Source organism: Molothrus ater, chromosome 1, assembly GCF_012460135.2.
Source record: "Molothrus ater isolate BHLD 08-10-18 breed brown headed cowbird chromosome 1, BPBGC_Mater_1.1, whole genome shotgun sequence".
NCBI classification, from domain to species: domain Eukaryota; kingdom Metazoa; phylum Chordata; class Aves; order Passeriformes; family Icteridae; genus Molothrus; species Molothrus ater.
This window is the reverse complement of record NC_050478.2, coordinates 115384004-115407099: the sequence shown is the minus strand read 5'-3', so window position 1 is coordinate 115407099 and position 23096 is coordinate 115384004. Positions and strand designations below refer to the sequence as shown.

Sequence of the window (23096 nt, the reverse complement as noted above, 5' to 3'; positions counted from 1 at the left end):
AGGTTAATTTCTACAGTATAGTAATTTAAAATTTGACTCAAATGTAATTACATGTGCACAGTTAACCCATGCCTCACTGCCTGCCCTGGCTTGAAGCCAGGACAATAGTTCCACCTGCCAGATTTGAGTGTCAATGCCTTCACTGTAGTGTTCAATTGCAACAGCAAGATGTCCAAATCTTTACTGTTTTATCACATAACTATAGGGACACCAACAAAAATTTGTACAAAAGTAAGTCTGAAAAACCCTTCAGTTTCTCTCTTAGAAACATATTAGGCCTTGGATGACTAATGGAACATCACTGTACCTGAGCTGCCTCCTTGATGGCTTGATGCCAGTTCTAGGAGCAAGCCAAAATTTGAATTCTCATAAGTCAACAACAGAAAGAAGAAAATATTTAGTGGGAAAATAAAAGGCGATCCAAGGACAATGAAAAAAAAACTGAAACCAGTGCGGTTGTCTAGATCTACTTTCCTTTTCTTCTTTGATTCACTCTATGAGTCTATGAAAGACCATTTTTACCCTTTCTTCCAGACAAACGTTGTTAGAGGAAGTAAGTCCACCTCCGCAGCCATCCCTTTGCCCAGCTGCTGAACCCCGCCGCTCCCTCTTGCAGTGGCACTCCAGAGCCAGGGCAGCCCACAAGGAGCAGGGAGGGGGAACAGGCTGGCAGCTGAAGGGCAGCACGGGCTGCAGCCACCAGCTAGCACAGTCTGAATCTCCTGGACACCGGTCAGTAACCATTTCATATATTGCTAAACTTGAACTATAAACTGTAATTGGTAAATCTGCAGGATTCATCAAAATACACCTGGCTAACCTTGAAATTATCAACTATTACAGCTGTTTGGTTACTTTGGAACTGCTTCTGCTACGTGACATTAGCTCAAGGCCAGATCTGCAACTGTCTGCATCAATCTGGCAAAGCTTTCTTCAGAAAGGTGACAGAGAAGAGAGGGAACAAATTCTCTCCAGAAATGGTTAATCAATAGCTTGCTAGATTGACTCAGTGCCATTAGATACAGTAGTGTACCCACTGTATATAAATTGTGACCTGTCTTCTGTTTCATTCTCAGTCACCTCTCCTGCCATCCTGATAGTTACCCATTTTCCACTTGGAAGCTTTTGGGCATTACCAGAAATGTTCCTGGCATCCTGGATCTGGGGAACGGCAGTAATACTTTGTTGTGTGTCTTGGTTTCTTCTAGGGAGGAGGAGAAGGTAAGGACTCTTTCTGGAAAAGCATTTCAGTGTGTGTGGCCTTTATTTGTGTCAAATATCCTGTGCACATCACTAAGAGAACTGTAGTCAGACATATGCAGGACAGCACAGACAATGCTGTAGTTTGGTCTTTTGAGAGATTTATGCCCCAATCAAATTTTTGTGTATGAACTCTGCAATAATAGTGTATTGATGCCTAGCGGTAGCTGTAGATACAAATCTATGCATCAGTAAGGTAATTAAAATATGAATATGTATGTCCTGATTTCCTAATGTTCTGGGCTGTAATTTCACCTGTATTGTAATCACAGAGAATACCTACTTATATGTAATTATTGTTTAATATCTACTTACAAAGATTTTTATATCTAGTAACACAATTTAATACAGGTAATATTTATGTATGAGGTATATTCCTTAAAAGCATTTATCCTACTGACACATTTATATAAGGAGTGAGTAATTTGCTTAACTCTTCTTATTTTTTAATTTCCACGGTCATTTTCTAGTTTTATTTTAAAAAGTTTAATTTAAAAAAAAAGGTGAAAATAATTAACTTCATTTACTGCAAAAGCTGAAGTATTATATGAAAGTTATTTCAGCAGTCATAATGTCCTTATGCAGGAAAGCTGTTTCTACTTAAAAAAGAAAATAATTTAAACATATGCTTCACTTTAAGTGAAGCTTAATTTACAGCATGTGCTTGATGACACATTGTCTGAAACACTAGCTCTTATGCTTACTGAGGATCATAGCAAAATTCCCATATTTTTAGAAAGATCTGGTCTATTAATGGGATATGCCAATAATAACAACCTTTCTATGCTAAAAAGTTTCTTTGCTTGGTATTCAAATTAAATTGTGGAAAAAATTGTCCAAAAATGTATGGGATAATATTAGTGTGATGGATTATTTATTAATGTGACAATTTTATAACTGTGTTTTAGCTAATGGCAATAATTTTGCATTTGATGAAAAATATACATATGACAAATACAGGTGAAAAATATACATCTGATCCAGGGAAAAGAAATATTACATAATCAACCTGGTTTATTATGTGTATTATTATGTCTATTAATAGTTAAAGTTGTTCTTTCTTACATAGCTTAGCTCATAAAGGGGAGAAAAATATCTGTAAATAAACTACTTATTTGGGATTTTTTTCTTCTTTTTTTTTTTCACATTACACAAAGCCTAACATCAGTATTTTACATACCTGATAGTCCTGGAGAAGAGATCTTTATACATAATTTTAAATGGAGCTTTTGTTTGTGTTTTGTAGGCGGCAAGGTGAGCCACCACTTGAAAATGGGTTCCTTCCATACCTGGGCTGTGCCTTGAAGTTTGGTGCCAACCCCCTTGAATTCCTCAAAGAAAAGCAGAAGAAGCACGGCCACATCTTCACTTGCCATGTAGCAGGGAAATACATTCATTTCCTCACTGACCCTTTTTCATACCATGCATTGATGCGCCAGGGAAAACACTTGGACTGGAAAAAGTTCCACTTTGCTACTTCTGCCAAGGTATTCCTGGTTTTAATATCTAACATGCAAAGTATCTGCTGACATACTCAGTTAATCCCTGTAAACATAACTATCCCTTTGGATAGTTATGGATTGGTTTCACATTTCTGCATTTTTACTGGTTTAAAATATGGAGGTCTTTTTTTTCCTCTTCCTAAATGGAAAAGAAATTTGCAGTGATTTGGATTGTTCTAAGACTATACATTATTCTAAGACTGTACATTATTTTATTACATTGTTATCCTTCCCTGTAGTAAGCTATGAAGTTATACTTTGGCTTTTGTTTCTGTTAGACTTTATCATCCAGGTAATGACAGGCCTTACTTATCATGCATACAATTTATTTTGTGACAGGCTTTTGGGCATGGTAGCATTGACCCAGCGGAGGGAAACACCACTGAAAATTTTCATCAGACTTTCATTAGAACCCTTCAAGGCAATGCCCTAGATGCCCTCATTGAAGCAATGATGGAAAACCTCCAGTATGTCATGCTGCAGTCAAGAGCACCTAAGCTTCAGTCTAATACCTGGGTGACAGAAGGACTTTATACCTTCTGTTGCCAAGTGATGTTTGAGTCTGGCTTTTTAACACTTTTTGGTAAAGAATTTAATTCAAATAATGACAAAAACCTATCATCAAAGCAGGAAACTGAGAGAGCTCATATCCTAAATGCCCTTGAAAACTTCAAGGAATTCGATAAGATTTTCCCAGCCCTCGTGGCGGGGCTGCCTATCCACCTGTTCAAGAGTGCCCACAGTGCACGTGAGAAGCTGGGAGAGGCACTCCTGCACAAGAACCTCCTGAAAAGGGACAACCTCTCTGAGCTTGTCACCCTGCGCATGTTCCTGAACGACACCCTGTCAACCTTCGATGACATGGAGAAGGCCAAGACCCACGTGGCAGTGCTCTGGGCCTCTCAAGCAAACACCATTCCTGCCACCTTTTGGACCTTGTTCTATCTTCTTAAGTAAGTCCCAATACTTGTTGCTCCCAAACAAGAAAAATATTTATCTTTCAGTAACCAATTCGTTAGTACAGGCCAATTCCACTCCTCGATCCCTCATCAGTGATAAAACTTACTGTTTGCAACAAAGTGCTGTGTTGTTCAGGACTTCCACAGAAAAGCCCTTCACCCATCTGAGAACAAGTGTAGTAGCACAGAGCAATTCTTTAGAAGCTTTTTTTTTGTTAAGAAACAGCACTCCAGGGCAATGCTACACTTTGTCAAGAAAGCTTTGGAGTAAATCTGTATGATATGACATTAAAAGTGCTAGTTGCAGTCAAAACATTAATTGTATTAAAGGCTTCAAATATAACTAGACATTTTTAGACCATCTCACTAGAGCAGGCAAATGAGGTTTAACTTTATTATTGTTTTCACAGATACTTAATAGAAAATAATTTATATTAAATTATAGATCCCACTGAAGCTCTACTGTAGATTGCACCTGCTGAGCTTGCTGCTTGTGAGAGAAGTTCACAGCTCAGATAATGCTATCAAATGTCCATTTTAGAGTAGGCCCTTTCTGGATTATCTCCTTCAGCATAACTAACTCTAAAGTATGTGTGTAAATTCCTAACACTTTTAACTTATCATATCTACTTGCCAATGCTATTTTTTGAAGTTATTTAGTATTTTTTGCTCCAAGAATGCATTTGCTTTAGATTTCCTGGACTTGGAGTCTTTTAACACCTGATTGTGTCTTCGTCAAGACACAATTGCACCCTCTTTTATTGTGGTTATATATTTCACCAAAGCTCATATATTCCATGTCTGAAAGAAAGGCTAGATGGTGAAGGATACTATGTGGGCTCTTAGTATTAGGAAGATTCTTTTCAGCTAGACACAATATTGTCACATCAGCCAGAATAAATGATGTTATAAAACTGATCTATAATCCTGTTCCTAAACTTTCTACCTGCAGTGGGGCTATTTCCTAATCTACAACTGGCTGGTTTCTTTCTTATTTTTGGCATTGCTTTTTAGTGCCAGTACTGTTTGTTACCTGAATTACACACATCAGTTCTGTCCCACTTGTCATTGCAGACAAAATCAAATACTTGGGATTCCTTTATTTTTCTTTTTTTTTTCCTTTGAAGTTCTCATACCTTTGCCAAGACAGGAAAAAATGGAACTACAGTATTTTGCTGCAACATTTTTATTTTAGAAGGTTGTACTTGTCAGTCAACAAAATAAATTTTGGTCAGAAAGAAAGTTAATAGCAAAACCACTTCTTAAAGAATTTTTAAATTTATGTTATACATTTTCTCTTTTGATCTTAGGAGTCCAGAAGCAATGAGAGCAGCTACCAAAGAAGTGCAAAGTGTTTTGGAAAGTGCTGAAGAGAGTATCAGCTTAGATGGCAAACATATTTCCTTGAACCGGAAACAGCTGGATAATATGCCAATACTAGGTATGACTATTTTATGCAGGATTATTTTATGCAGAAATCACACTACAATTTCCATGGTCTTCTGTTTATTACCATATAAATGCTTGCTATAGAATTCCTATGGAATTAACAAAGAAACAGTAGAACAGGAAACTATATGTTCCTTAGCAGTAGCCAACACAACCAGGCTTCCCAATGTCCCAGGTGGTGAGACTATCAAAATTCACATGAACAGCATTTTTTCATGGGTAATGGCATATCTCAATAATCCTACACTGCTACATAACATAGACACATGGATAATTCTGAACAATATTTTGTTTGATTATGTCTTTAAATCAAATAAAAAGGTGTTGCCAAAACTTAAATCCCTATTCTTATCATGTGAAGCAATGATAAGAATACCATTACTTCTATTTCCTCTCAATATTTTTCAAATTATAATTTTTCAGAACTTACAGAGAGTTGTTATAATGCTGCTTTTTAACTACTGTTACTTAAAAAGAAAGTCAGCTAATATTGAAACGAAAACTTCCCATATTACTTTTATTCTGAGTATGGGTTTCTAGACAGGACCTCTAAAAGCTTTAGAAAATTCTGCTCACTGTACTGTTTCTTTTTCTTGTTATATTTTCAGTTTTCACTGGTTTGGTCTTTATATCAGAGTGAAAATATGTCTCACTTTTGAACATTCTGTTTCGTCCACTATAAGCATTCTCTTATAGTGGGGAAAGCAGATTAGGCTCTCTGTGGTGTCTGCAGAAGTGATAGAAATGCTGAAAAGAAATTATAAAGATACTTTTTTAGGCATTTAGAAAGTTAATATTAAAATATTTCTTCTAATAAATTCAGGGTTTGATAATGACTCTGAAATAGTTCAAAATCCATGACCTGCCCCCAGTATGTGAATACACTGTTTCCATGGCAATCATTCCTTGTCCTCTCCCAACAGACAGCATCATCAAGGAGGCAATGAGGCTCTCCAGTGCATCCATGACTTTCCGAGTGGCCAAGGAGGATTTCACTTTGCACTTTGAGAACGACTTTTACAACATTCGCAAAGATGACATTGTAGCTCTTTATCCTCAGCTGCTGCATTTCGATCCAGAAATCTATGCTGATCCCTTGGTAAGCACTTTTTTGCAAACTGCATTAAACTTGGTGCTCTGGCAGAAGTTAACAGGCCTTTGGATAAAGCACTTATTGAGGTGCCCCATGGCTGGTTCTCTGCTGTACCCCAGACAATCCATTCTTACACTTGAAGATGTGATAACAGGAAACAAAAAATAAATAAAGGCAGTGAAAGCATTATCTGCAAAACATGTTTGAGTGTCACCAAAAGGTGTGCTATCAGCCTCACACAGCCCTTTACTTACTGTCTTCCTCGGTGAGGGAAGATCACCATGATGAGGGTCTTTGAAGAAGGATAAGGATAATAGTTTCTCAAAGGCAGAGAATTAGATTTCTTCCAGTTCTCCTTTCTCCTTCTGCCACTTGAACAAGAATGCATGTTACAATCCTTATTTTTAGAGGTCAGGAAAGAAAAGGGGAGTTATCAGCAAAGAACCTGGGATCCTGTCCCAAATAACAAAACTTCTCAGAGGCTACTCTTTCTAAAACAGCCCCATGGGGGATGGTGGTACTGTACAATGCTTATTGCTGGAGACATCCCTTTCCCAGCCTGCATTTTGTCTTTTAGCAGTTTTATCTGGCTTTTGGAGGTATCCAAATACCAAGGAACCCTTTTGTGTGTTTAATTGCAGACATTCAAATACGATCGCTTCCTGAACGAGAAGGGAGAGGAGAAGACCGACTTCTACCGGAACGGCCGGAAGCTGAAGCACTACTACATGCCTTTTGGGACAGGCATAGCAAAGTGCCCGGGCAGGCTGTTTGCTGTCCATGAGATCAAACAATTTTTGGCTCTGATTTTTTCATATTTTGAGATAGAGCTTGTGGACAGTAATGTGAAGTGTCCCTCTCTAGATCAATCCCGTGCAGGACTGGGTATTTTGCAGCCATCCAATGACATTGATTTCAGGTACAGGCTGAAATGCTTATGAATATGTGTTTTGTATTATGCATATACACTATGTACTAGTAGTACGTAAATACACTGTATATACTAACAGTACTAAATACACTGTATAACATATGCTTTATATACATTTTATGTATATATGCAAATGAAATGCTTCAAGTCTTGGGCGAAAATCTATGTGAAGATGCTAATTCACCATTTTAATGAAAAATGGGCACCAGTGTGCTACCACCTACAGTGGGTTTAATGCTCTATTTTGATGCAAATGTCTCCCTTTTTACCAACCATTTTGAAAGGCAAGTTAAGATTTTCCATTGTGTGTGTCCAGCAGCCAGTTTTTTTTTTCTGTCAGCAAATACTTTCCCACAGGTAGAATTTCATGAGCTAATTCATAATAATTTCAAGATTGTACTACAGTTAAAATATAATCTTTTCTATAATTGAAATGTTGGGTGGGAGGCTAGGCCTCCTCACAGGTGAAATAAAGTTTTTGTTGTATAAAGGCATATTCACAGTGGGGAGGGGAGAGTTTCCTGGGGAATTACATTTATGGTTTTATGAAAAACTGGAAGAAGACTTGAAAAAAACCTACAGAAATATTCACGTTCAAGTGAAACCTCAAAACTTGTATTATAATCTTTGTAAGATACTTATTTTTAAAAAGTGCTAACTGTGTTAAAATAAATTATATTGGCTGAACCAAATGCATCTCTAGACTGTTTGTTATTTTAACATCTTAACATTAGGGTTTATGCACTCATCCAAAGCCACCCAAACCAGTTTTAAACTAGCCAACTCAAATACCAATATGGAGATAAATAAATAAATATCTACCATATATTCACCAGTGGTTCTGGCTGCATTTAGCCTCATTGCCTAAACTCCATATTTCCATAAGCCTCTTTAGGTCTTCCTAGTCTAATTCCATTAAAGTTACCATAGGTAGTAGTATGCCCACACATTTTATTTTCAGTGGTGGCATGTCCATAAGAACAATAGTTTCAGGGTTAATATAATTTAGTCTTCTCTAACATCCCTGTTCTTTTCTGATGCAAGTGGTAGATGTATGTACATATGTCACAAAAGTCCATTTTTTAATGAAATTTGTTTGGTCTGAAATAGATGGCTTTCTTATCATTTGCTGATGAAAGGATCAGACAGACTTAAAATATTGTTTTTATCCTGCTTTTTTCCAAGAACTTAGGTCTGACCTTTTGTCCTTAACTCAAAAGATGAGATACAGGACTACTTGATATTTTCAGATTTCACATTCTGGCATGATATCCAGCTTAGATGATAGAACTCTTCCTTTATAAGGATTTTTTGATTGAGTTCTACAATTACTTTGAATTTTCTATTCTTTTTTCCTCTCGCTATCCACTGTGCTAAATATTCAAAGGTTAATAAAAAGATTATGCAGCATGTGCATAACACTTTATTTTGTGTGCAACACACATTCATTATCTGTGTGTTGTCTTTGTAATTTTATTTAATCTTTTTGCATTTTCAAAGGAGAACAGAGAACACCAATTTCTTGCACCATGTATAATATTAAACAATTTTGTATAATGCAAAGGGGTTGAATTATTACTTTGGTTCTCTTGGTAAGGGTAGTATCCAGTACAGCTTGTTTCCACACTTCTGCAAATTATATTTTGTATGATTCATATAAATTATAACATATTCAATGTAAGCTAATTTGGAGCGTGAATGCAAGCCTGACATGTGCCCTGGTACTTGTTTTTATCATTAGAGTATCTGCTCCTTCTTTCTTAAATAAATCCTGCTTGAAACAGCAATTTTTGAGGGCAGCAAGGCTATGCAATATTTTAAGAAAAATACACTTCCTTGAAGAAAAGGAATTTAACATGGAAAACAACAACAGAAAAGAGGTAAGAAAACTGCTAAGCTAATTCTAGATTGCTTCAAAAATTATGCCTCTTTTACATCCCATTGTCTGCTTCAAACCAACTGCTCCAGACTTTTCTGGCTGTGGTTTAAGGGGTTCTTGTGAGTTCCTTTGGTCAATGAGAAATTGAAGTATTCAGTAGCTCCTCAAGCTGATCTTTCAGCTTCCCAAGAGTGGGAGAGTAATGGAAGATTGGTGAGGAAGATTGTGAACCTGGTCAAATGGCTTGTAAGCTGAGGTGTCAAAAACCATTTACATCATACCAGTTACTGTTTAGCCTCCTGTGCTGGACAACACCTGTGTTCAGATAACATAGTCCTGAGATAGATTTAGAGGTATCCTGTTGAGCATGTGTGAGATTCCTGTCCTGATGTGAGAACAATCAAGCAGTGAACTACACCTGCATGAATCCCTGATATAGAGGGAAAAAGAGAAGGTTTGGTGATCCCCTAACACTCAGAGAGCTCCATGGTGCCTGCATCCCTGCCTGTGTGCCTCTGCCTGGGTGCTGCTTTGGGAATCCCCCACTGTCATCACTATTTAAACCCAGACAACAACCAAGCACCAAACAGCCAGTCACTCACTCCCCCAGCATTAGGATCAGGGAGAGAATCAGAAGGGTAAAAGCAAGAAAACTTGTGGTTTGGTTTCAACAAAACCAAATTTTCTCTCCATTTCATGCATGCTGTTTTGATTGCTCCTGTGTCCTGCCTGAGCTGGCTCACACACCAAGGAATACTTACAATAGAGAACTCAGGGGAAGGTAAAAATATCAGAGGATCAATCCACAGATTAAAGTCCAGTTCTGAACACTGTGGAGAAAATAATGACTAAAGTGCAGAACCACAAAGTGGTGGAAATCAGCACTGTCACCAGACAGGGCCCTGCAAGGGTGGCTCAGGAGCTCCTGCCCAAACTCCTGTGGCACCATGGTCCTCACCACTCAGCCTGGGCCAGTCCTCTCTTGCTGGGATAGCAGCTCTCCATGGATGGCTGGACCACATAACCTATAGATTGATGTGCAGTGTATATAGAACAGGGTCAACCAGCCCTTTCTGCTCAGCTCAGGACTCCTGTAGCCTGAGGATGATAAAACATGTCTGCAGGGGACTCTTCTTTTTTATATTGACCTCGTGTTATGCAGATGAAAAGTCCCACTATAAGCCCCTAAGTATGCTTCCACTTTGTGACAAAAGACACACAGATGAACTGTTTGAATAGCTTGGATATGGATTTCCTTTTTTTTTTTTTTCCTTAATATATATTGGGCTATATACAAGTATTTCTATTTACTGCTGTAGCTGCTAATTTTCTAACCTCAGTTAAACCCCTGTTAAGGGGGTTGCACAGATGCAAGTGAGGGGAGAAAAGAAAGTACAAGGTCTGTGGCACTATGCCTCAGCTAATGTAATCAAATACTTCAGCAATCAATACTCATCTGCCTTGCCAGGGTCACAAACACCACAAGGTTATACCAGGGCAATTCTTTCTGCTGCCTCTCCTAAAAGCAGGACTTGTATTAAGACAGGAAAACAAAGAAAAATAATACTAAAACCATAGGAGCAATTAGAAATATTTTGGACAGATCCAGGCTGGTAACAAGCAGGCAGCCTCTGCTGTGGGCTGTGTGAGTATTTCACATTATATACTTACTATTTAAAATGCATGAAGAGGTAGGGGCAGAAGAGGAGCCACAACCTCAGCCTCCAGGTGGGCACCCTAACCATTAGGATAGCTCAGGCATTTTTCTCAGGGAATTTGTAGCGTGTTTTCTCAAAAAAAAAAAAAGTAACAGACAAAACAGGATGATTTGCATGACTTCCTGACAGCGCCCTTAGAGCCAAAGTGCTCTCTTAGTTGAGAGAAGATTCAATTTCAGTTTAGGATTGCAGTCCCTGAGGAAGTTAGTGAGTTCAGTCTCTCTCCCACCCCCAGGCGACAACTCTATGCTTGTGGTTGTCCTGTATAGGGTGAGTAAGAGTGAGGGATAACTCTTGAGGAACACATAAGTGTAACATAGATTAGGCAGACCAGGGAGATTAAATGTTCAGATTTTTTTGGACCCAGATGAGCTGGGCATTGGGTGGTCAGATGCCTCTGAACAGTGATTTGGGGATTAGGAGCAAGGCACAAGTTGGATGAGAGAGACCACATGGCTCATAAGCCAGCAGAAGGAGCATTTTGGGTGAGCAGATTGAACCTAGGCAGTGAAAATGTTCTAGAGTTTTTTCAGGCTAAAAGAAATCTTTACTGATCATGGAGATCTTGGAAGTGACATGGTGACTACTAATGAAACGTGACACCATGTCAGAAAACAAGACAGTTTTACAGTTTTACAGTTCTGAAACCATGCTGGCCACAGCTGTTGTAACAGAGCTGAGTTCAGGCAGCCACTCTTCAACATGTCAACAGTGGTTTTGAGCATAGATTTTTCAACCCTTCTTCAATTTTTATTTTTTTTTATCTTACTGGAGGAATATCAGGATAAACTGGTACTTCTATTATGAGACCTCTTATGCAAGTTTCTGATGAAATAAAAGAGGAAGCAAAAAGAGGAAAAATCATGGGATAATTTTTCTGAAGTCATGAAATACATTTTAGAGATAACTATTGCTTAGCTGATGGTAGCGTGCTTCAATTTGTTCATGGTCTTGGTCTAAACAGAGAACTGTGGCACCATAAATAGGTATTTGCCATTTATGAACTGTGTGACTGCCTGTTGACTTTCAGAGTGCTCTATCTGAAAGTCAACAGGCTGAAGATTGGACCATGATCTTCTGATGCTCCTGCTCATTGTAGGGAATTAGACTAGATGACCTTCCCACCCAAATTATTCTATGATTCTATGGTTCTATTATCTCCTCTCATTTACACCACCAGCTCCACACAGTTAAAGAACAGGCAGATGAGGCTTGATCATGCTTATGTTTCACTGCATACAGGGGTTTTGGTGGTAAAAGCAGTGATTGCCTCCTAATAACCTTAGAATTAAATAACAAAAAGGTTACATACTATTAACAGGAGTGCTATCAGTGTAAATACCCACCTTGCTAACTCTTGTTTACTTTAATTTGTTTTCTGCCAAGACAGACAACTCTGTGGGAGACACATTTCAAATCAAATGATCTTCAGTGACCCATGAGTCATGAAGGGAGAGAGAGGTCACTTCAGAACAATTCACTAAAGAGACATAGATTTTTAAAATGAACAGTTTAAATTTATTTAAATCATCTATAAATAAGATCTTGTGGGTTCCAATTATCTTTTTAAAGATAACAGTAATTACTAAAATTTGTCTCGTCAGATAGCAGGATCCCATAGATGTTTTGAAAGATTAACACACCTTGGCTGGCTGAATCTCTGTTGTTTTGAGAACTCTTTAGTGCGACTGGCCGTGTAATTATTTCTCAGTAACATTTGTGTAACAGTCGACTGGAGAAGGATTGGAAAAGGCCCCCAGTAATTGCAGACTTGAGACATAAAAACACCCAGAGGACGAACATTAAATACCATAGGCTGGAAGAAGTCAAGCTAGAAGTCACTTCACCCTAGGTGCGGAAAGAGGTCCCCTTTACCCAGGGCAAGAACAAGCAGAGCTTCCTTGGGATGCTTGTGCAAGGTTCCTAAGGGACAGACTTGCTCTCAAGGGTGCTCAGCAGCTTTCAAAAAATCAGCTGGCTTTGTGTTGGGCTCTGGAGGGCTTTGGGAGGCCTCTCTGTTTGTGTTAGCTGGAGTAAGCACCCTGTGCAGAGTGCTGGCCGGCAGGAGCACAGAGTCAGTCCCTGCTGTCTGCCCCAGGATGTGCCTGTGCTCTGCCAGCTGCTCCAGGCCAGACTCGCCTCTCACTGGGTTTGGAGAGAGAACAGCACCAGACCCCACCTCATCTCAGCCCGTGTTCCATATGGACACCCGGACTCTAAAGGTAAGCCAGATCCTGCAAGGGAATTGGAGGCAGATACAAACATTTTGTGCCTGTGAAAAAAGCTCTGTTCCTCCCTTGCCGAGAGCTTCCATGTCTGGTTTGAGGCACAGGGTGAGGGACATTGGCCCAAGCGTTGAATCACTGGGTGAGAGGGGAACTGGGCCTTGATGACCTGCAGTGACCTTAGCTCTGCTCTTCTTTAATGATAATCACTCCTCAGGCTGAGGGAAAGACTTCTCTGCTTCATGCAACATTTCAGCTTGACTGCTCCGCCCAAGTAAGCAAAACCTTGGAAAGGTAAATAGTTAAGGGAACACTCCCTAAAAATACATCCTCTACATCATGGCTATTTTGTTTCTTCTTGGAAAAAGGAATAATGTCCTTATAAGAATGAAAAGCTGATGTTAAAAACAACAGGGAGAGCCATTAACGATGCAATCACATGAGTTGTGTTCACTGTGCCTCATACTCTTGGTACATTAGCTGCTTACATGTGTTATTTAGACACAGCAAACTTGGCTAAACAGACCAAAACAGCTGTTGTCCATTGAAGTTCTATGTCTGGACTTAGAAGAGATTCTCCTGTGTCTGGAAAGAAATTACAGTCAGAGGACTGTCCCTAAAACCCGTTGATTTAATAATCCTGTGAATTTGCAGAAACCATAGCCAGAGAATAGGGGTGCTGGATGCAGATATAAGACATACACCACACTGCAGAGGTGTCTGCAGATGAAGTTCCTAGTGAAGACACTGCAGTGCCACAAGAGAGTTGCCTGGCTGCAATTCAGGGGACCCCAGCTCCCTGCTGATGTTTGTGGCACAGGCAGAGCAGAGGTGAGAGATGAAGGCCAGCACCGTCTTGCCCCGTTAATGACTTTTAAAGCTAAATGGTAGCAAACATTACTTTCTTATTTCTCAGCCTTCACTGCTAAGTATATTTTTACAATCATTTTTCATTACTAATATAATTTCCACCCAGATAAGGACTTGGTATAAGAATTGTACAAACACAGAACAAAACCACCATGCTTCTCCCAGGGATGTCACAATCTAAGGAAAAGACAAGGTGAAACCACCCATCTAGAAGAGGGCAAGGAATGAATGAGGCAGCATTGCCAGGAGGACAGCTGGTGTCTGGAGAGACCAAGAGGTCAGTTAAGGTCAAGTGTATCAGTGACACCAAAGCATCTTGATCTGGTCAGGTCTAAAACACTAGAACTGGGCAGTTAATACCAGATGATAGAGACATGAGAATTAAGGTACAAAGGTCCTTGGACGCAAAAAAAGTTTATATTTGGTACTATAAAGAATTCAGGATAAGGTAGCAATGGAGGAGGGATGACAGCATGGATAAATGCTCTTTGTGGCAAAAATACCAATGGATGTAGCAGGAGAGGAGAGGACAGCACTGGAAAATTACTGCGGCACAAGGAGGAAACACTTGGGTGAATGTTTTGTTAGGAGAATGGCTATGGAAGGCTATATCTTACCAGCAGTTTTGCAGAAGGCAAGACAACATTTGAAGGAGGACACGGACAGTGACAGAGATTGCTGATGGGTGACCAAGGGAGAGTGAGGATGGGGTACTGATTTTGAGTCTTGAGCCCAACTGAAGACATTGTGAAGCAGCATCACTTGAATGAAGCAGGTATGAACTCAGTTGATGGGGAGCCAGAATAGCACTTCAAAGCAGTGCTCCAAAATGTGATTTTTTTAATGTGCATTCATCAAGCTGTGAAGCAAGAAAGGAACAGAACACGAACAGCACAGAAATAAGCTTGCATTAGGTAACAATATTTAGGGAGGAACAAAAGGTTAAGGGAGGGCATGACAGGGTGGCTCTGAGGAGATACAATTGGATGGAGTCAGAAGATGAGAAGAAGAGGTCTGCAAGAGCATGGTTCTGTGGAAACCGTGAATCTCAATTTTCAGAGTAGATCTCAGACAGACCCTATTCCAAAAAATTACTCTGTAAATAAAATACAACAGGCTGAGTCCACATGCATGTACTATGCAAATATTTGCCACCACTCTGATCAAAGTAATTAGGTGATAATGTCCAGCCTTGAAAGTGGCCTCGAACAGCGTTTATTAAGGTGTTCCACTACTACAGCTATTGCTAAAGATCAGTACATAAAAGTGTACCATCAATCAGCCTTGAACCTTGTGCAGGGGACTGCCACTGAGCCATACAGAGTATAATGTATCTGGAGCCTGACAAATAAGACACACATACAGCCACTATTACAATTTATGTATTGTCAAAAATATGCTGGATAACAAGAGGTAGCTAAAGGAATACAAGATTTTACTGCTTCTTATGCTTATCTGGGGAATAATTCTAATATTTTTGGGGCAAGTTTTTTTCATAACCTAAGAGACTTTATTTCTAGTTCCTAATTTCAGTGTAATAGTGATTTTGGTAATGAGTATGTGGTAAGAATACGAGAAAGAAAGGGAAATAATGGGTGCCACATATGAAACTACACCGTAGTCTGAAAAATATCAAGTTTGTGCCACCAAAGACTACAGGAAAATAAGACTAAAAAAATATTTAAAGTCCTGTTTTGAGAGTGACAGACACCCAAAATAAGAGTCAGTTCACAGGTTATGAAACATGAATTAAGTTTCAAAATTCATACAGACAGTGGAGATCTAGCCAGCACATGCAGGCAGCTGAACACCAGCAGCTGCCAAAATATGTGGTGTTACTTTAGGGTAAACCAAATGAATGTCTAAATTGACATGATGGCACTCACAAGGGGTTTGACTCATTTGTCCCCACACAGGAAGTAGAGACATTGAAATACCCTGCAGTAACCCATGTATCTCTAGGCTCCCTTCATACAGACTTACAGCCCCAAAAGTCAGGGGTCGAGTCTGTTGACCTCATGGTGTCTTCAGAAACCGAAAAGCTCCAGGAATCTGTCTGTGGGATAGCTGCCTGATCAAGCCCTAAACATCTACTGAACAGAATGGGAGCTGGGCATTTTGCCCATACATAAATGTGCACAAGTAGATACCTGCATTTAAGTGCCCTAACCTTTGAACTGAATCCCATTCTCAGAGTTTTGAGGACCATCAAAGAAATGCAAGCTCTGAATTCAGTTTTGGTCATCAGCTTTCAAAAGCAAATTTTTATATCAACAGGAAAAAAAGCTATTGAGCATGTAAATAATAAAACTGCCCTGGAGATTTCTTCTCTTGATTGTACTCTGAAAGGAGGTCCTGGAGAGACAGTGTTTTTGGTTCAGGAATTGTATCATGCAATTTTTGCATAAACTAGGCAAGTCAAGATTGCACCTATCTGAAAAATAGTTTGGCCAACAATTTCTGAGGGAAAAATGCAAATTGTAGCCACTAAAACCAGATATACAGGGTTCATATTTCCTGAAATACACATTTCAATTGGAAATAAGAAAATTAATTATTTCCTTCTGTTCTATTCAAAATGACACATTCCTGGTTTTCTTCCATTTAAAAAGCTTTCATTTCAAAATTACTTCAAGTGAAAAGATTAAAAGATGGAAAACATATGATTTTATTAAATTGATCTATACTGGCTGTCAAAATGTTTTGGTTTGCTGAAAACTCTGACATATTTGACTTAGGTCAAATCTACTAAATGGCTATAATCCAATTCTTTCTGGAATTAATTCTTTTCATAACTTCCTTAGTAACTAAAAATTGTTTTCAATCTTACTGATAGAACTGTTAACTTTCTGCTACCAGGCACTCATGTATTGAAACCTATGAAGAACTCATACAGTATTTACTTTCAAAAACATTTACCAACCAATTCTTTGGAGTTCTTACACAGTAAAAGTTCCCCAAGACACTAAGCACTCAGAAGGAACTTAATCTAAAACTTTCACCACAGGAAAAGAAATCATGGTGTATTGCTCTTGAAATTGTCCTCTATAACATTTAGAATAAGGACAGAAAGTAACTTTGTATATTTCTATTAACTGGAATGAACAGATGTATCTGAGCAGATTCCAAAAATGATTTTCCATCTATTGCTGTATGCACAAATACAGATCCATCAGACTAGAGAGATGTTTCTGTCTGCTGACATTAAATTTTGGTATGCAGTGTCTCATGACTATCACAGCCATAAGGCACAAAGCAGTTGGTGAGATGGATGTTGCACAAACCATTTACAATAAATATTCAGGTGCAGTGCTGCATCTTGGTTTTATACTTTAAAATATAACAGAAAAGACCAATTTCCAAATTCCTAATCACTGTCAAATGAAAGTCACTGACTGGTATCTTATAATACTACATTTTTTGTTTTCTATTTATTTTGATACACTTCTACACATTTACATTCTTTGCTGCATGGAAATTTTTTAAATACATTGCTTCTGCAGAGAGCAAAAGAAAACAGTCTCAGAAGGTAAAAAAACAGAAGGTAAAAAACGGAAGGTAAAAAAATCCTGTCTTTCTCAGCTCATAGATGCATGTCAAATCTACTTCCATTGTTACTTCTTCCCCCCGAACTCTGAAAGAAATTACATTCATTAATCATATAATTCAAAGAAATAATTCTAAAGAAACCAGAAGAAAACTGGAAAATTCTTTTTGGTAAGAATTCTACCCTAAATCTCACTACTATACAATAAAAACGAAGTCATATTTAAAAAGTTCATAAAGTCATGATTCTAAGAGCAAAGATTATGTTTTAGTCTTTGTGGTCATTCCCTTTCTTAATGCCTATTCCCAACATTTGTGAAATAAAGGGAAAGAAATCCTTCTTCAAAGAGTTGTCACTGGTGACAGGGGTCCCAACAGGTCCACACACCTTTATCTTCCCATTTGACATGTGCACCGCATCTGTCTTTTTCCTCTGCCAGGCAATTCATAGACTCATAGAACAGTTTGGGTTGGAAAGCCCAGACCCCCCTCTGCAATGAGCAGGGGCATTTTCAACTACATCAAAGCCCAGTCCAAGCTGACCTTGAATGTTTCCAGGGATGGGGCATCTACCACTTGTCTGGGTGTCCGGTTCTGGTGTCTCACCACCCAGACCATAAAACATTTTCTTTATCTCTAGTCTCCTCTTTTAGTTTAAAAACTTTACCCCTTGTTCCGTTGCAACAGGCCATGCTAAAAGTCTGTCCCCATTTTTCTTACAGGCCCCCTTTAAGTACTGAAAGCCTGCAAGAAGGTCTTCCTGGAACCTTGTCTTCTCCAGGCTGAACAACCCCAACTCTCTCAGACTGCCTTCATAGAAGAGGTGCTGTCTCTTTACTTTTGTGGCCCTTCTTTGAACTCACTCCTCATTCCTGCATTGAGGACCCCAGAGCTGGACACAGCAGTTCCAGGTGAGGTCTCATGAGAGCAGAGTGGAGGGGCAGAATCACCTCTTCTTTTGATGCAGCCCAGGACATGTCTGGGTTTCTGGGCTGCGAATGCACATTGCTGGATCATGCCTAGCTTTTCATCCACCAGCACCCCTCAAGTCCTTCTCTACAGAGCTGCCCCCAATGCCTTCATTCCCCAGCCTGTGTTGGTACCAAGGGTTGCCCTCATGCAGTTGCCTGACCCTGCACTTGGCCTTGTTTAACCTCTGATGCAGTGCTCAGATGAAGGTCATAAGAAGTCACTTGCTGCTCAAGATTTGCTTTGTTTTGTTTGCCTTTTAACTTCCTTATCTATAAAACCCATTAGATCACAGAATGAGAACAAATTCCTGCTGACTTCTACAGCAATTCCATCTGTTCTGCTTTAGAACACAGAGGAACAAGAAAAAATAAAAGAAAAACAATAGAAAAGGGAAGTTCTACCAGGCTGCACTATCTGCAGTTTTTAGCATGTCACGGGTTGACAGATCAGCTGCAATGATGGCTAAAACCACAATTACTGGGGTAAAACTGGGGTGGTAATACTGCCAAAGTGCTCTGAACTTAAGTTAAGCATGATAATTGTCCACTTAGTCAAAAAAGTCAAAAGATAATCAAGGTCTTTGATATGAAAAATTTAGCTTAGCTATGGGGGAAAAAAAGTGCAGAGTGTAAAAAGCAGAATCCATTAGTCATGTCTGAATGAAAAGTGACAATCTTTCATTACTGAGTTAAGGAAGAGTTGTTTTCTTCTATTTTAATATATTTCTTCCAAATAATTTCTTAAATATGGACAAAAATATAGTTCTCAGAAAGAAGGTGAATCCTTGGAATATAAACTGGAATATAAATATCAGCCACACAAGCATGTCATTACTTGAACAGAAGAATTAGCTACAGAAGACCAAATAAAATGGATGAGGTGCAACATAATAGATGAGATCCCGACAGTACAGAAGTAAACTTTGTTGTCAGAGGATTCCCTCAGTTTCAGTGGCAGGTGTTTAAGAAGGCAAGAATAGAAAAAAAAAAAAGGAATTACATTTATCAGAGGTGGGCAGCTGCCTTCATGGGAAGTACAGACTGAAAGCTCTGTGGGTGCTAAGATAGCTGGAGTAAGAAAGCAGTGTCTTTCATTGTCACTCACATCTGTTGAAAGTTTTCTAGGAGAAATACCTGATGTGAATTATAATCTATTCCTCCCTCAGAACATGAAGATAAAGAGAGGAGAAAGAAACTCCCCCAAGTCATTTGCCAGGACCTTAATTATATAGTTATGGGTTTTTTAAACTCTGAGTTGCAGGAATTAAATATCCTTATAACTGTGAACAAGCTTTCTATAACGATGCTACAGAATCTCAAGTTCAGTGACTTTATTACAAAAATCCATATTATTGACTATCACTATTGTTACACGACAGGAAAGAGACTGATTTGTTCATCTAGAGTATCATGGAATCATAGAAAGGTATAGGTTGGAAGAGAGCTTAAAAATCATCTAGATTCCAAACCACCTGCCATGGGCAAGGACATCTTCCATAAATCCCCATCCAACCTGGCCTTGACCACTTCCAGGAATGGGGCATCCATTACTTCTCTGGGCAGCTTGGTCCTGTGCCTGGGGTGCAATTAGGTCACCCCAGAGCCTTCTCTTTTCCAGGCTTAATAATCCCAGTTCTCTATCTTTCCCCATAGGAGAGGCACTCTATCTTTCTGACCATCTTCTTAGTAAGTCTATTAGGTAAATGTAGCCTTCTTAATAATAAAGACATCTCACTATTTGAACAGCACTTCATAAGTGGTTAGTGTGCTTGTACAAAGCCAGCAGCACTCTCTGAGCTTGGAAAGGCTACTGTTCTAAGAAAACTCATAAAATAAAATGTGTGTTTGTTGGTGGCCTTGACTATGAGTAAAGGCCATTTGGAAATCTCTGACTTCGGGTCAGCTCTACCTTCTCTGCTTGCGCAGTCAGTTGGGAAATAGCACCCACAGAGACAGCGAAGGCAAACAGACCTTGCCAGGTCGACATGTTCTGATACTGGATATCAGTCAAAGCAGTAGGAGCTACAGTTGATGGGAATAATAACACAGTCATGAATCTGATTTTTTATTGTTTCCAAGTTTTATTGCAGTAGGGCCTGAAGATTGCAACTACAACAAGGCAGACACTATTGTTCAGAACTGCAATCATGCTGAGAGACATGAAATCAGCCACAAAAAAACCTAGGATGAAAGCATTGAACATAAAGTTCATTATTCTCATGGGTGCCTACAGGCAGGCCAATAGGAATTGCATAGGAAGACAGAATTTAAAGAGAATTTCTATGCATGCACAAAATAATGTTTAAATGAGTAAATAAATTAAAACCTCTGTGTGGGAGAGGCCAGTGTAAGTTAGAGAAGAAACATGAATAGTCAAAGTTCCTCCATAATTCTTTCAAGGTTCTAGTTTTCTCACATTTATTTATTTGGTGACACTATGACTTACTCCATATCCTTATAATATACATGACTTAAGCTTCTTTCTTAACTTGGGCCATGAGATACTATTACAAATACACAAACCCCAGACAGAACTGGATTCCAAAGGCCTCTGCAACAACAGGAATACAGAACATACTAGCTGAGTCAACCTTACATATTATTGAGTCCTATGGTGGCAAGGTGTGTGTGGTTTATCCAAACTTTTCCAGTCTTAGGATTTAAGAGTGAGGGGGAGGAAAAAGTGAGCCTGAACCCTGTGCAAATCCTTTTAAGGTCTAATTGTCTGATCTCTCCACTTCAGTCCTTTCAGCAAGCAAATACTGGCTTACAATTTTTTTATGTAGTGACCAAGGTTAGTAAGCAGTTGCTACCTGGTTTAAGGTCTGTGTCTGTTTCCATGAAATACAGTTTTCAGGAATTGGCCTTAGAAAATGAAACAAATTATTAGACTATAAGAGCAGGAGAAAATAATTTAATAAAAAACTTTTTGACACAACCATTTTCTTATATCCACTTATGCTCCCTCCTCTGCTTTCAATGATTCCTTTTAGACTACAGGATGTGAAGGCTGCTATGGGAAGAAGTCACACATTAATAACAATATGCAGAATATAATTTTATAGTTAAAAGAGGTGAAAGCATACATGGGAAAACAAAATCAAAACAAGAGAACCAATACTAAAATGTGATAAATAAAGAAGTGGAAACTACTATTAACATGTATTGAGATACTCATTCATGGACAAAGAGTGATAACACTTTTCTGCATTTGGAGACAAAGTCTTCTCTATTGAAAATTTCTCGGTTTCTTATACCAAGAATCAGTTTGCTAAGTAAAGAAGACTTCAAATGCAAATAGATAGTTATCTATGTTTTTCTCTATTAACTGCAAGCTTTCAAAAAAACTAGTACTTACACTTTCACATTCAGGTTGAGGTATTGGTTGGCAAAATCTAGTTTAAAATAGACTAAATTGTCATGAGAGACTGTAAGGAAATTTACATTGTGAACATTTGATTAATGATGACAGTGTAATTTGATTAGGAACAGTTATAAGATAAACAGAAATTATTTCTTTGCTTTGAAATGGAAATTTGTCAGTGGTTTACACAAGGCAAACACTGAAGTTCTGAGGTTTCCATTGGTGCAAAACCATAGAAAGCTATTGTCATAAAAAAGTTCACAAAGATGAAAATTTAATTTGGAAATCAGAAAATTTACTTTGTCCTCAAAGTGCAGTTACTTGGTAGTGTTAAGGTTAGAGCTAGTAAACACCATAAATGGTTTTGGTTTTTCTTTTTCTAGAATAGACAATAAAAATTCTTATATCAGCACCTAGTAAGACACTACAAATTCTACAAAACAAATACCAATATCATGGCCCTGAATAAACAATCCCTTCTATTCAAACTTCAGCTAGAAACATCAGATTAGACAAATGACTCATGGTTATTCCCATTTGTGAATTCTTGCTTGTTAGTATTTAAATGGTCTAAGAGCTCACCAAATTAATTTGCACTGGAAAAGGTTTATAAATGCAAAATAGTTGCTCTTCCAGAGTAATTCCCTGAAGGATTTTTAAAAATTTATTTTTAATACAGTTAAGAATTTCTCTCTTGATTAATCTTAATGCAGTGTGGAATAACAAAACTACCTTCTCATATCCCTGAAAAAGAGCTAAACCACATAGCTTGTAGATCACATATTTAACTCCAGAGCAGACAGCTCCCAGTGAACAGAAAAGAACTCTCCTCATTTCTCAGTTTTAGATGAAAAAATTTTTGAACATAGTTTCTTTGCTTTAACCTTCAGATATGCTGCCAGGGAGCTCTTATATTATGGGCAGAACAAGACCATTACTAAAGGAGAATTACAACTAAGAAGAGTAAGAAGTTCAGTTCTAGTATCTGAGTTCTTTGATATTCAGCAGACTTTTTTTGGAAGGCTTGTAATGGAAATTTTGAATACATACAGTGATATACATAACATCTCCAGCCCTTTGAATATGAAACATACATCAGAATTTATTGATTATGACTAGACAAAGGCAAAGCAAGTTGCTTTTCAAAAACTAAGCCATATTTTTTTACGTTATTTTACATCGGTACCAAACCTAAATAAATTTGGTATAATTAAAACAAATCTTACAGAAGGCCAGCATAACAATAAGATTTAAACAAATGAAACAAACAAAATAACAACAACAACAACAAAGTTGATTTTTAAGGCTGCTTCATTCCAGTAGTTCAGC

General features: G+C 38.4%; 1 protein-coding gene across 1 annotated transcript; it reads left to right on the top strand.

Annotated features, from left to right (window-relative positions):
• The first annotated feature begins 1141 nt into the window (after positions 1-1141).
• On the top strand, positions 1142-7204 carry LOC118701786 (cytochrome P450 7A1). Its single transcript, XM_036406673.2, has 6 exons — positions 1142-1221; positions 2507-2747; positions 3102-3715; positions 5032-5162; positions 6094-6269; positions 6905-7204. The coding sequence occupies exons 1-6, from the start codon at positions 1142-1144 to the stop codon at positions 7202-7204; spliced, it is 1542 nt and encodes a 513-aa protein (XP_036262566.1).
• Positions 7205-23096: the final 15892 nt, after the last annotated feature.